This window comes from Buteo buteo, chromosome 8 (assembly GCF_964188355.1).
Source record: "Buteo buteo chromosome 8, bButBut1.hap1.1, whole genome shotgun sequence".
Lineage (NCBI taxonomy): Eukaryota > Metazoa > Chordata > Aves > Accipitriformes > Accipitridae > Buteo > Buteo buteo.
The window spans coordinates 35523877-35537520 of record NC_134178.1 but is presented as its reverse complement, the minus strand read 5'-3'; the positions used below and the strand labels follow the sequence as shown (position 1 = coordinate 35537520).

Below are 13644 nucleotides of genomic sequence, written 5' to 3'. Positions count from 1 at the left end.
ACCCATCTAAGAAGTTGTAATACTGATGAATGAGGAACTTGAAGGGGGGAAAAAAACCCCTCTATGCAAAAGAAAGATAGCTTGAGCTTTTAAGGAAATGGAAGCTAGCTGTATTGAAATTGTATGCTATCTTACTTGTTTCGAATTATAATAGCTTCTAGAACTACCACACCAAAAAATCTTTATCCCTTGGAAGCAAAGGTGACATTGTATTTGCTAGGATAGTAATATTTTCATGGTCAATAATATTTAAAAATGTTGCATGTATGAGGACTTATTAGAATAGAGCTTTCAAACCAACTGACTATTTTATCATGGTTTTTGAATAAATTCTTCTGGTACTATGAATTATGAAGTACATGCTTAATCACTTTTATGGCTGAAGCAATTCTGGGCAATAATCATTGTCAGCACACCAATCGTAAAGTTGTCTTGAACCTACATTTGTTGGAGATCGCGTTTACTGTTAACTGTGGGGTTTTTCCCATTTGAGTACCTATTGAAAAGTGTCAGGGTTGGCTTTTTTGTTCGATACTATTTAAAAATCATACTTGCTAAACCCTTCTAAGATACTGAGACCTGGTGATTACATGTTTGAATATTGACTTAGTCTTGCTTAGCTGTTAATAGTTACTTAGATAAAAGCAAAGTGGGATGCAATGGCATGAAATGACAGGTGTTTAACGGGGCAGTTGGCAGCTCTGCTAAAATAGTTCCAGTGCATTTGCCCTTTCCCCTTTTTCTGTTGTGCTTACAAAATTGTTACTGCAATCGCATGCAAAATCCTACAGAGAAATGATAGATTTGGAAAAGCCAGTTGATTAGAAACAAATTTCTTCTAAGTATTTCTTTCCCAAATGTATCACCAAGCACCAAATTAGGTTTTAGTGCTGTAGATAGAAAAGTGATGGGGGATGACAAAAGGCAGGTTGAGAGGGAAGAAACTGCTTGAACCCTTGCTCAGAAATCCTAGTCAAAATGTCCTGCAAATTAAGTGTGTACTGACAGAAATATTAATTATGATAGCTCAGCTGGATGCAAAAGAGCAGGCAGATAATCCTGACAGCAGTATAAGTGCTTCTTAGTTTGACTGTTAGTTTTTAGAGCTTGGGTTGGATTGTTCCTCCAAGTTCTTTTGAAATAATGGTTTCTTAGTTGTGGTAGTGGTCATTTGTAGACACCTTGCTAGTGCCAGCGGATTTGACATTTAAAGGATTTGGCACAGAAATTAAATGCTAAATGTTCAGTTGGACACTGAGAACATCTCATGAAACCCCACTGACAATCTCTAGACTATTTCAAATACTATTTTAAACTAGTTACATTTAGACTTTAGTTGTAAAGATTCACAGTTGAAATACAACTAACTATTTTGTATTAGGTCGGATGGACAATGGCCTGAAGGATTGCTATCTGTCAACAACACTCTGCAGTTCAGCAGCCCATTGACTTACAACTACACTGGGACTTACATCTGTAAGGTGACTAATTCCCTTGGTCAGAGAAGTGATCAGAAGACTATCTACATATTAGGTAAGCCTTACTTCTCAGCGAAGACAGTACTTTAACTTGGAATATTTTTCCTTGAAATAGCAAACTGAAGAGCCGGTTGATACATAAAATATTTATGCCTTTTAATTGTGTGAAAAGCTGTTTAAAGTACAGATTTGAGAGCTACAGTAAAACTTGGGATTAAACTGATTCTTCAGTAACAGCAACATACAGTGGAAATTTTTAAGGTTGAGGTAGTTCCCATAGTGGTTCTGAGATTGTTGCTTTCTCTTCCTAAGTGAACTTTGGTTTTTTTCTAGTGTTAACTTGTATTTGGCAAGACATACTGACTGCAATAAAAAGTATCTTGTCTGTAATTGAAAAAGCAGATGTTAGTGGGAGGGAAACAACTACGTTTAGAAAAGTGAAAGATGCTCTGCTTTATGGAAGTTAGGGTTATGTTCTGAATATGTGCGTTGTACTCGTTACTCATTGTCTCCTTTTCTCAGGATGCAGATATCCAGTAATCATAAAGTTAAGTATATCATGCAGAAGTCTTGCTGATCTCCTTAGTATAATATGACAAATTTGTGTGTCTGTTTAGCCCCACTGCTGTTGGGAAACATCCTCGTATCTATTAATAAAATGTAATTAACGTTTTACTATGACACCTTCTTTGTGAAAGAACAGCGTGACTTAAAGGGGTATATGTGAATAGTGCTGTACAAGTGTGAAAAAGCTCTCCAGGTTTTCATAATGGATTAGCTAAATTACCTAATAGCTAGCTTGATCAGTAAGTGCTAATATATTATCATTTTTTAAGGAAAATAATACAGATGGGGAAATTAAAACTTAATTCTGTCGTACGGTGTTGCTGCTCTTCAGTAAGTTCTTGACATTAGTTATTCCACAATGTAAACTAAGTGTCTGAGTGCATGTTGGCCAGTTACAGGATACAGACATAGATGATTTAAGATAAGATTCCATAGATTTAAGGACATGGACCAGTTGGAGCAAGTCCAGAGGAGGGCCATGAACATGGTCAGAGGGCTGGAGCACCTCTCCTAGGAAGACAGGCTGAGAGAGTTGGGGTTGCCCAGCCTGGAGAAGAGAAGGCTCTGGGGAGACCTTTTAGCACCCTTCCAGCACCTAAAGGGGGCCTAAAAGAAAGCCATAGAGGGACTTTTTACAAGGGCAGGTAGTGATAGGACAAGGGGCAATGGCTTTCAACTGAAAGAGAATAGATTTAGATTAGATGTAAGGAAGAAGCTCTTCACTGTGAGGGTGGTGAGGCACTGGAACAGGTTGCCCAGAGAAGCTGTGGATGCCCCATCCCTTGGAAGTGTTCAAGGCCAGGATGGATGGGACTTTGAGCACCCTGGTCTGGTGGAAGGTGTCCCTGCCCATGGCAGGGGGGGTGGAACTAGATGATCTTTAAGGTCCATTCCAACCCAAAACATTCTATGAATGATTCAGTGATTCTGTGATTTCTTTCTAAAAACTTAAAACTACATACAAACACTTAAGGATTGAGATGAGAATGAGAAGTTAAGACTAAAATTGAAGGTCCAGGATCTTTGAAGCCACATCTGTCAGAATTCATATTTGAGAGTTATTTGCCTCTTTAGAACAAAGGATGGTGTTTCAGTCAGACTGACATAGCTACACTGCAGGCCATTGTGGAAAACTAGTCAGTTCTAATTAACTGACTAGTTAATGAGCTAGTTAACTGGAAACTTCTAAAGAGCTTGAGACAGTGGAATTACTTGTAAACAACTTAAATTTATATAAAATTCTAGCTATTAAAAAACTCCTAAGTGTTGCAAACGAATATGAAAGTCACTTCTATGAGAAGTTACTTCTGGGTGCTTGGTTCTAATGCCTCCTTTATGGAGAAGAACACATCAAGTTTTTGAAAAAGCAGAATAGATGTAGATGCTAATTGAGCTGTGGCGATGGCATATGTTCTAGCCTATGGCAGATGCAACATAGCTTAAACTAGCTTACTGTAGAGATAGTTAAGCTGTAGTAGTTGGTCTTTGGTGGGGACTGATGGATGCTGTTTACATGTGTGCTGCTTTTCAGCTTTGTTCAGCAACTTTGTTTTGCGGCAGCAACTTAATTGCAAATAGCAAAACTTAGCTGGTTTTAGGGAGTGCCAAAACTGAACCTCAGCTAGCTAGAGATCGTACAGGGTCATCGTTCTACAAACAAATACTTCACATGACATTAAATTAATTTCAGTTTTTAAAAACTTAGCATTAATCTTGGGAGTGTGTAGCATGATCAACATCTAAGAAAATACAGGTCATTTTTAGGCAACTCTAGAATAACTCAGGTGCTGTATTACTAAAACTAATGCTCAGAAAAGTCATACACATCAATTTAATGATGAGACAAGCTTCCAGCACTCTGCTCTAGATACCTGAGAGAAGAATATACCAAACTGATTAAAAGCACTGTGTATTAACTTTTAGTATATAGGAGACTTGATTAAAATGAGAGGTGAGGCAATCAAAGTATAGTACTTGTATTGTTTTCAGAAATTAATATTAAGCACACTTTATTGTGACTTGAACTTTTTATTGTGACTGGCTCTTTAAATGAAATGCCCTTAAAATGATGCAAGATGGGTGATGAAATGGCAAAAATGTCTATCTTAAATAGTAATCATTCAGAGGGAACATAGACTCATGTCAGGAGTACAGAAAATAAGACGGAAGTAGTAAACTTTTAAGTCAAACTGCTTACTATCTCAATATTTGACTTAACTGAGCAGATATTATCTAGTAATGGTGAACATGGCACTGCTGTACTGGAAGGAATAATTTTTAGTTAGCCTATTTTTCTGTTAGGTATTTTCCACTGTATAAAACTTGGCAAAACCATAAAGTGAAACTTAGAAGCTAGCAGACAAAGCTGTATGATCGTGCCATCTTTCAAATTTTAATTATGAAGCTGTCAGAGGATTTATGAAGTTAATGTTTCTGGACAGTCATGATGCTGGTAGTTGTAAAGCTTTTTAACTGTTAGAAAAAACTATTAAGTTGAAATGTGTTGTAGGATTGGAATGGAAGCTGAACAAAAAAATGCTTTTGGTCCTAATATGTATTGTTAAAAAATAAAACTGTATTTTTAATAAATTCTGTTGTGCTCCTAACGTTTCTGATGATACTTTTGAAGTGGAATAGGGAAATATAAGAGAAGTAGTTGACAGGGACTAAATGGTAGGTTCACCAGCTTTTAGTTAAAGGAGATGATACATCAGGGAAAGACTAAAATGGTGTTTGAAGTTAAAGAATTCTTTTAATACTGGTTTCAGGGCACAGTTATCTTTGCTGTTTCTTACTTGTTCAGTGATGTAAAGTTAAACTTGGTTTGTATAGCTGTCCAGCCAAAAGCAAGTCATGCTCCTCATGGACTTCAGAGGTGATCAAGTATTGTTGAAGTTCCTGACATAGCCCTACAGCAACAGGTTTTCCAAAACAAGCTGATAGCTTGATATGTAAAGCACTTCATCTTGTAATATAGATCTATTCAGGTTGTTTGCAAAAGGAATTGAACTTTTATTTTCTTGGCTTTGTGTTCATTCGCCTTCATACTCTTTACTGAGGCTTTTGCTTTCTCTGTTTGCAAGAGAGAGGTGACCTGCAAGACTCACATTCAGATAGGAAAATACTTGCTTCCTCTGTCATCTTGTCAAATGACTGCCTTTGGAAGAGGCTACATTTTGTTAAAAGTAAACCCAGCCTTTGTTAGCCAGCAATCCAGCAATTCTAGCAAGATGTGACTTGTAAGTACAGTCACCTTCCTGTAGATTAGATATCGTCAGGGTTAATGTAACAGAGGCTGATCGTCGTTTTTGCTTTTGTTTTTTCAAATATAGGCCACTATTCCAAGAGAACATTGTGAATACAGGCACTCTTGTATTTTCTAAAGTATATTAGAAGGGGTATTGATAAACTGCTTTTCTGCTGTATAGAAAAGTGAGTCCCAGGATATCCTAAGTGCTAACTTGTATGTTGCCTCATAGAGCAGGTTTTGAACTTTCAATATTGTTTCTGAATATTCCTTGCAAGCTTGAGGTTACGTTAATAACAGCTTTTTCCTTGAGTCCCAAAGAAATGCCAAAATGGTCTACTTGATGCATGGAAATCCCAGCTAGAAACTGCAGAAGTACACTGAACTTTGAAAGTGGATGATTGGTGAAAGAAATTGTCAGTTGCTTTAGTCTAATACCAATCTTCATATCTGTCATGCTGCCAAAATGTGGAGGAACAAACTGAAGATAATGCTATGGAAAAATGTTTAAGTCCAATGCGGAATCTGTGTACACAAGATGCGTTGTGGGGAGAGGGTTACCCAATGTCCTTACCCACTACTTGACTTTGGAGTGAGAATGGTTGGAGAAACAATGATAAATTTCAAAATCATTCAATCTCAGGCATTCAAAAAGCCTTCTTTCATGGAAAGGCTACTTTCCCTGTTGTTACAAGGGAGTTGCAACATTAGTTTTTCAATAGTTGCAAGGGCTTTTCTTAAAATGCCCAGCTACACGGAGTTATCAACTATTTAAATTTTTAGGTACTGAGCATCTAAGAGAAATATAGCAATAACGGCAGTTTAAGAAGCAGAGGTAAATGTCTCTGTGCAAAAATACATATAATACATATACAGGCAGACACTTTCCACTCTGTAAAATGAGAACTGCGAAGAGAAAAATCTTGTAATTTGTGCAAAGCCAACTCACTTTTGGATTATAAGTAATTGATAGCAGGTCCTTGTCTTGCAGATGGCAAAGAAAGGGATGTGGGAGTCAAAGTGTGGATCTTGAATCGTGTGGGGTTTGTCATTTGTTTTTTAAATGGGGAGAACTAGACTTCATCATTGTTTTTGAAACTAGACAGACTTTGTCTGTATTAATACACAACAACTAGCCAAGGCACCTTCCCTTCTAAAACTTTGCTTCTGTAATGGTTAAGTGATAAATTTTAGCCAAAGATGATGTGTGCCAGTATTGAATTTTCTTCTTCCTTATTATAGAGCTGTTCACCTTAGCTCTTAAATACTTCACAGTGGGCTAAATCCAAAATGGTTTGCAGTTTTAAAATACTGTGCGCTCTAGTTGATTTTTACAATGGTGTGCTTGTTGATACCAAGACAGGACTTAAACTAAGATTTTTTGAAGCTAATGGTCTGGTTCTAAGGATGATCCGTCTATATCTTTGCCCATTCATCTTTCTGACACTTCTTGTTGGCTTTGAATTCCCACGGAAGCAAAGATGGGTCCTGGACATTTGAATGAAGATGTACTGCAGGGGGATCCAGGGGGGAAGATGTTTAGGGACATAAGACACATCATGTAGTCAGGTGTCTCTACTAAACTTAATTGTAGAAACTCGTCTGCCCAAGGTAAGTTGTTTCTATTTCTAGAGCTGGGAAAACTGTATCCAGAATAGTCATTTAAGGGAAAAGTAAAAATATCAGACTGAAGCTGTTGAAAGTTGGTACTGACTTTCATGGGAAACATCTCAAAATAAGTAATAGATGGAAAACTAAGCATATTGTGCAAGGACTGTGGTGCTTTGTTTGAGAAGCTATTAGAGCTTCATTTGAAGTAAAAAGCAAATCTTGCTTTTCTTGACAGAAAATTATCAAAGGCTTTGAAACAAACTAGGAAAACTTGGCTTCTTTTTATGTATGGTGGGACCTGATGGGTTTACTCTTTCATACCAGAAAACAGGTTTTTGCTTTCTTCAGTTATATCTCCTATCCTGCTTTAATGAGGGCAATAGCTATCTAATAGTAGAAGAAATTTTTTGTGGGTCTTCGCTTGTCCTCATCCTTACTACAGGGTAGGTGTAATAAGGGTTTGAATAGGGCCCAGAACATAATAAGAGACAAAAAAATGGAAATTGTAATGCATTTAACCTAAATCCAAAATTTTTCAGAATTTCTGCCAGTTTCAGCTCCCTGGCCTGCATGGGTACTTTAAGTTGTTGGGGTTTGTGCAACAACAGAAGCCTACATCACTGAAAGTGATGAAAGCTGTTAAACATTGGGTCATAAGTAAAGTGTTAAAGAAAAGTCAGAAATTGATACTTTTGAATAAAGTGTCATTTGAAACAACTTAAAATCAATGTGCTTAATGTTTTGTGGAAAGCATTAAGAACTCAAAGAAATGGGTATTGGCAATGATGTGAAAAGTTATAATTAAACAGCTTGTTGGTATGAAAGAATATAGTATTTCATACCAACACATGAAGAATGGCACTTTATTAATTTGGAGATAACGTTTAAGATGTGATGTGCAAGCAAAAAGTTATGGACTAGAGGTAAGGAACTCTGGCATTCCTGGTCTTTAATGTTGTTTTCTATTTGGGCAACTTGCTTGGTGCAGGAAGGGAGGGGGTGGGGGGAATCTAGTTTTGCATTCAGAAAGCTCTGGGTGACATCAGAAGTTAAATTCACATGTTCTTAGTCATAATTGGCCTTATGAACAAGGAGGGATGATTTTAAGTTTGTCATTCTTCAACAATGAAAGTTACTGACACAGATAGTAGAAGAATTCATGGTTGTAGAATCTAGGAATACATGTAAACAAACACTGAAGAATTACATTTGCAATGAATTTAAGATTAATATGTTAATTAGTGCTTGTAGATAATGCGACTGGACAACCTGACAACTGGTGGATGAATCAAGTTTTGCAGGAAAAGCTTTTTGTAAAACACTGGTATTTTAATATATTAATAATAGTGTAAATGCCACTGTGTTTATTTCACATATGTTATGGTTAAACTTGCCAGGATGCAAATACTGCATACTTGTGAATGTGTATTTTATATTGTGGATGTGGAGGATGGGACTTAAGACCTCAGTATCAGAGGGAAATAGTTGAACAATTACAAAGCCAGTTTAAAAAAAAAAAACAAAGTATGTATAGCCTGGCAGAAGATATTGCTGGTACTGTCTGAAATAAGCTAACAAATCTTGTGTCTAAAGCAAATACGTTTTCAAGGAAGAGGGTTTTGAGTTTAACTTCTTGACCTAAGGATTTGTGGGACATGGGAACTTGGATTCCTCAAACTCTACTTCTTTGTTAAATTATTAAACTCACTTTAAATCAGTTTTTACTAAAAATCATAATCTGAATTCCTCTTGTTCATTTTGATAGTGCATCTTCCTTGTTCAGTTTCCTATCTTCTGTCAAATTAATTTCATTTATGTATAGCTCCCTAACAAATCACCACTTTTACATAGTCAAGTAATATAATTATGTGCTTTGAAAATCTGTGTAACAGTTTGCTTATTATGTCAAGCTTAAAATGTCTTCAGCAGTGAGGTGCAGTCTGAAGTATGATTTGTAGTGATCATGACAAATGTGGCAATTCTGTCTAGTATGAGAGAATTGTATGGCCGTCTGAGTAGTAAGATTAATTAAAGATCATATTTATGAATCTTTAAAGTTATGATTCGTCAAATAACTGGGAATTTGACAAATTTCCAGTTCTATCTATTTTACTTTTTGTGGTGGTAAATTTAGGGTGCCTCTGTAATATGGTAGTGGTAGTTCCATGGATCTTGCTTATGGGCATTTAACTAAATAACATGACATAATGAGCTACTTGGCTATCCATGTAATATTCTCTCTAAAAGATTCAAGCTATAATGACATGTTTAGTGTTTGTTGCTTTACTGATTTTAAACCTACCTTGCATTGGGCAAGGCAAAAAGCCGGTTTTATTCACTGCAGCACAGAAATAGAAACTGGAGTTGCATGTAACATTGTGATTGACTGGGATAATCTCAGGAGGCTTTCTCAGTGTCATCAGCCCACCACTTGCAACCTCATTTTCAATACAGACGCATACATCTCCAGTAGACCTAAAGAACAAAGGAAAAAGCTGAATGCTGGAGAAGCTTGGTATCTGGCAAGCTCTTGTTTATTTGCATGACCTGACATGAAATCAGCTGATACTTTATATTGAAGAATGAATATGGAAATTTCTTTGTGCATGAGGGATCAAATTGCTTTTAGGAGGAATGCATAGAAACCATTTCTACTTCAAATGTTCCAGTTGTTTTATTCTAAAATCCTGAAAGCTCCTTGTTCAACATAAGTGTTATTTAGAGATTAATACATGCCATTTTTAACTATGCTTCTTTCACTAATCCCAAGGTGAAGCTGAGTAAGTTGTATTAATGCAACAAATGTTTTTTGGAGAGAATAGCTTAAAAATCAGTAGTTCACGTGCTGCTGACTGAGCACACAACTCATAGTTTTTCATTCTTATACTTGGTGCCCTGAACAATTTCTGAAGTGGGAACTTAATGTGGAATAATTGACTCTGGCATAAGCAATTAATGTGATCCAGTATTTCTAACTGCTAGCTGGAAAGACAGAGGAGTGCTTGGTTTTTTCCTAATAGACAGCTTTCTTCCACGGGGAGGTAAATAACGTGCTAAGAACAGTGAACATGTGAGCAGAAAAGCTGCATCTCCTTCCTTTGAGGAGGGCCCAATGCCTACTTAAAAGATTATTTTTATTTTATTTTCTCCCCATAGTTCCTATCCTGCTGCAGCGTAGCTCAAAACCACATGCAATGAAGCTAGTTTAAAGCCTGTGGAAAGTACAAGACTTTTTGTAGTGCCATGAACTTGAGAATGAAAAACTATTCTTGTAGAACATACCCATCAACTTTGCTTTCTTATAAACCCTTAACTGATTTAGCTTGCATTGACATTCTGTGCCTTTTCTGTGTCTTGTCTACTTCTTTGCTCTTTCCATTAGATCCTCCTACTACTACCACTCGACTGCCCACGATTCCCTGGCATCCTTCGACTGATGGCATCACAGGTTTAGCAACAGAACCTAGAATAATAGATTTCCCAACATCAACCTTGCCAGCAATGCAGGAAGACACTTGGGGTACCGTCATCGGTAGTGCGGTGGGTGGGGCGCTCTTCCTCATACTTGTCAGTGTTCTGGTTGGAATTATCTGCTATAGGAGAAGACGGACGTTTCGTGGTGACTACTTTGCTAAGAACTACATTCCGCCATCAGATATGCAAAAAGAGTCTCAAATAGATGTTCTTCAGTCAGATGATGTGGATTCTTACCCTGACAGTATAAAAAAAGAAATAAAGCATCCAATGAACAGCTTAATATCTAAAGATTATTTAGAAGACCCTGAAAAACCAGAGTGGAACAATATAGACAATATTAACAGGTACCAGGAACGTTATGAAAGACCAATGGATTACTATGAAGGAGGAACACTGGGAATGAAGTATATGGGTGGTGAATGTTACGATGACAATGAAGAAGACTTTGTTTCTCACATAGATGGCTCGGTAATATCTCGGAGGGAGTGGTATGTGTAGTATCCACTGAAAACTAAACGTGTACCTACAGTTCATTTCATTGGCTGATCACTTTCAGATTGTTTATACTTACACAAGAGGAGGAATAAACTTTTTGAAACTGATTTTTTTTTGAAGGTTTTTATATTGTGACTTGACACAATGGAAATACTGAATCTGGGGAAAATGTATTTGAGCTGCTTTTTTTCCCAATGCTGTACTACTGTTTAAGATTTGAGTTTTAATGCAGAGTGCTTATATTGGTCTATGTCAGAGGTAAAAAATGCTAAATTAAAGTTGCCATTCAAAATTGTTCAAGAATACAAAGTGGCTGTCTTGGCTCTCTGATTTAAAAAGAAGTTTACCTAAGGCAATGATCACATATAATCTTCGGGGGCTTCTACTTCGCAGATTATGTGAATTACTCCAATCTAGATACCATCCATGGTAAACTTAATGCTTCTGTATAGCAAATACTTTACCAATTAAAATGAGTTACAGCAGAATCAAAGCTTTATTTTTAGGTTTTTCTGCACAAAAATAAATACCTCTTAGCATTTTAATGAGCCTTCTTGTAACTATGTACTTAAAAGAAGTCATTGCACTGAAACTAACTTATGAACAAAATTTTGAGGAGTAACTGTGTAAACAGGTCAAAGGCTTGTCTTCGAATAAGATAAAAAATTATTTTTTATAGTGATTGATTTCTAAAGCTTATGCTAGTGTCTGTATATATACATACAGTAGGATATTTTGTTAGGCCTGTTAGGCAGGATGTCAAGACTCATTAATGAATACAAAACTGTTTTTTGCAAGTATACAGGGTACAATATTAGAGACCTGTTTCTGAGGCTTTGTGGGAATCTTACTATTGAACTTGAAAGCTGGAGAATTGGACACAACTAAGAAGAAAACTAATAGATTTCGCAGCTGGAGGCTAATGTGAATTTGCTTATTTTCCTGGGTGCCAATAAACATCAAGCATGCTAAGAGGTGTCAAAGCATTTGCTAGAATTTTTATGACCAGAAGTTAAAACAGCGGTTTTACGCTGCTTCTGAATAAGTTACAATGCTTGCTTTGAAGAGGGTTACTAGAATTTCAGATTATTAGTAGGGCAGTGGGCACTTGCATTGCTACTTCATATAGTGAAAACACACTTTCTGATGGTGGAACTACAGAATCTATGAAATGTGAGTTTAGATAAATTGTACAGTCTCTGTACCGCAGTGGATTTCTTTCCCCTGCAAATAATTGATACTGGTTTAACAACATGTTCACGTTCTTGTTCTGTCAAATGACATTGTATGCATTGTATGTGGGACATCTCATTTGACACCCAAAGTAGTTCTACTTTGTCTTGAGCAGGTTCACCAAACTAATTCTGCTGATTTATGTAGGGAGGAATGAAATAACTTTAAATAATTACAGAACAATGATAAATTCATAATTAGAATGGTAGATCCTTTGAAGTGGCATTTTAAAGTGTTTAGCTCAAGAAAATGAAGCTGATGAGGCTATTAGTATTTGAAACCTGAAAAGGGAAAAATCTCTGCTACCTTTAAAATGAAATAGGCCGCATAATTATGGCTGCTTCATGAGCATTCATGCTGGAAGTTCTTTTCTATCCTCGTGATCTTTGGTAGCTTACACTATTTAGAGCTTCACAAAAGTAGTTGTATTGAGCATTGTAGGCAATACACTGTGATTGCCTATGACTGCATGTCTTCAAAATTAAAACAACGGCTTTATTTGAAATTCAACTAGAATAGCATCCCTAAATTGAAGTTCATGTTTGGATTAATGAAGTACTGGTATAGAATTGACCAAAGTCTCAAGAGCAATGGCAAACGATATTGTGTGTATCTGTAGTTTGAGTGCAAACACAAGGGAAGGAGTTAAATTTTGAGCAGAAGGTTCTGATCCAAATTATTTCTGGAGTAAAGAGATCATACCTCTCTTCAAATAAAAAATATTTGATATATCATCTTTAAAAGATGGTGTTACTTGGAAATAAACGTAACCATAAACCTGTTCTCCACATGGGATATCTTGCTTTTGTCTCTGTGGATTTTTTGGTTTGATTTTTAAAAATATATATATATTTAATTCCTATGGGTTAATAAGTTGAAATGTTTTGGAGTTGAAGTTGATAATAGGGATAGGGCTTACGCGTGTTGCAATGTTTTGTACATTATGTCTGCTGTAAAAAGAATTGATTGTAAGTACAAATGGCTGTTGTGTGAATAAACTTTTTGTTATGTTCTGGACGTAGGTAGTGTTCAAAAATGTTTGACAGGTATGTTCTTAAAATTGGAGATGAAAAAGCATGATAAAAGATAAAACCAGAGGCTGGGTAGAAGGAACTAAAGTATTTGAGCTGTTTAAGATGGGCTTTATGGGCTTTTTAGCATTTCCTCTTGGAGACCCTAAACAAGTGTCTTTAGAAACTATTTTAAGAAGTATGAACCCTGAGAATGATAAATAGGGATAGTTGCTGTCCAGTTTCACTTTAACCACAGCTGATACACTATCTAGGATTCACATTCTTTAAAAAAAGAAAAAAAATTTTTCATTTTTTGTTTTCAGTTGCTGTAGCTCTGCTTTAACCATATTTCTTGGAGTGAATCAATTCCCATCTATTTCTGACCAACTGGTGGTTAAAATGCTGCTTAGCTGGCACCATGCATCTTAGGTGCTCTTTGGCTTGTTCAGCTTGGCATGGTAGTCTGGGTTTCTGATCATTCCGCTGGTTTGATAGAGTTTTCATGCCTACTTTTTTTACCAAA

The 13644-nt window shown here is 36.4% G+C and overlaps 1 protein-coding gene across 5 annotated transcripts in view; it reads left to right on the top strand.

Moving 5' to 3' along the window:
• Nucleotides 1-13644, top strand: part of NECTIN3 (nectin cell adhesion molecule 3) — a 69969-nt gene that overhangs the window by 39643 nt on the left and 16682 nt on the right. For 4 of the 5 annotated variants that reach the window (XM_075034106.1, XM_075034105.1, XM_075034108.1 and 1 more), the window contains exon 5: nucleotides 1382-1533. In XM_075034106.1, coding sequence (XP_074890207.1) covers nucleotides 1382-1533 — 152 coding nt within the window. Of the gene's footprint in view, nucleotides 1-1381; nucleotides 1534-10285; nucleotides 13126-13644 lie in introns of those variants that run through there. The other variant, XM_075034104.1, reaches the window with a different exon arrangement.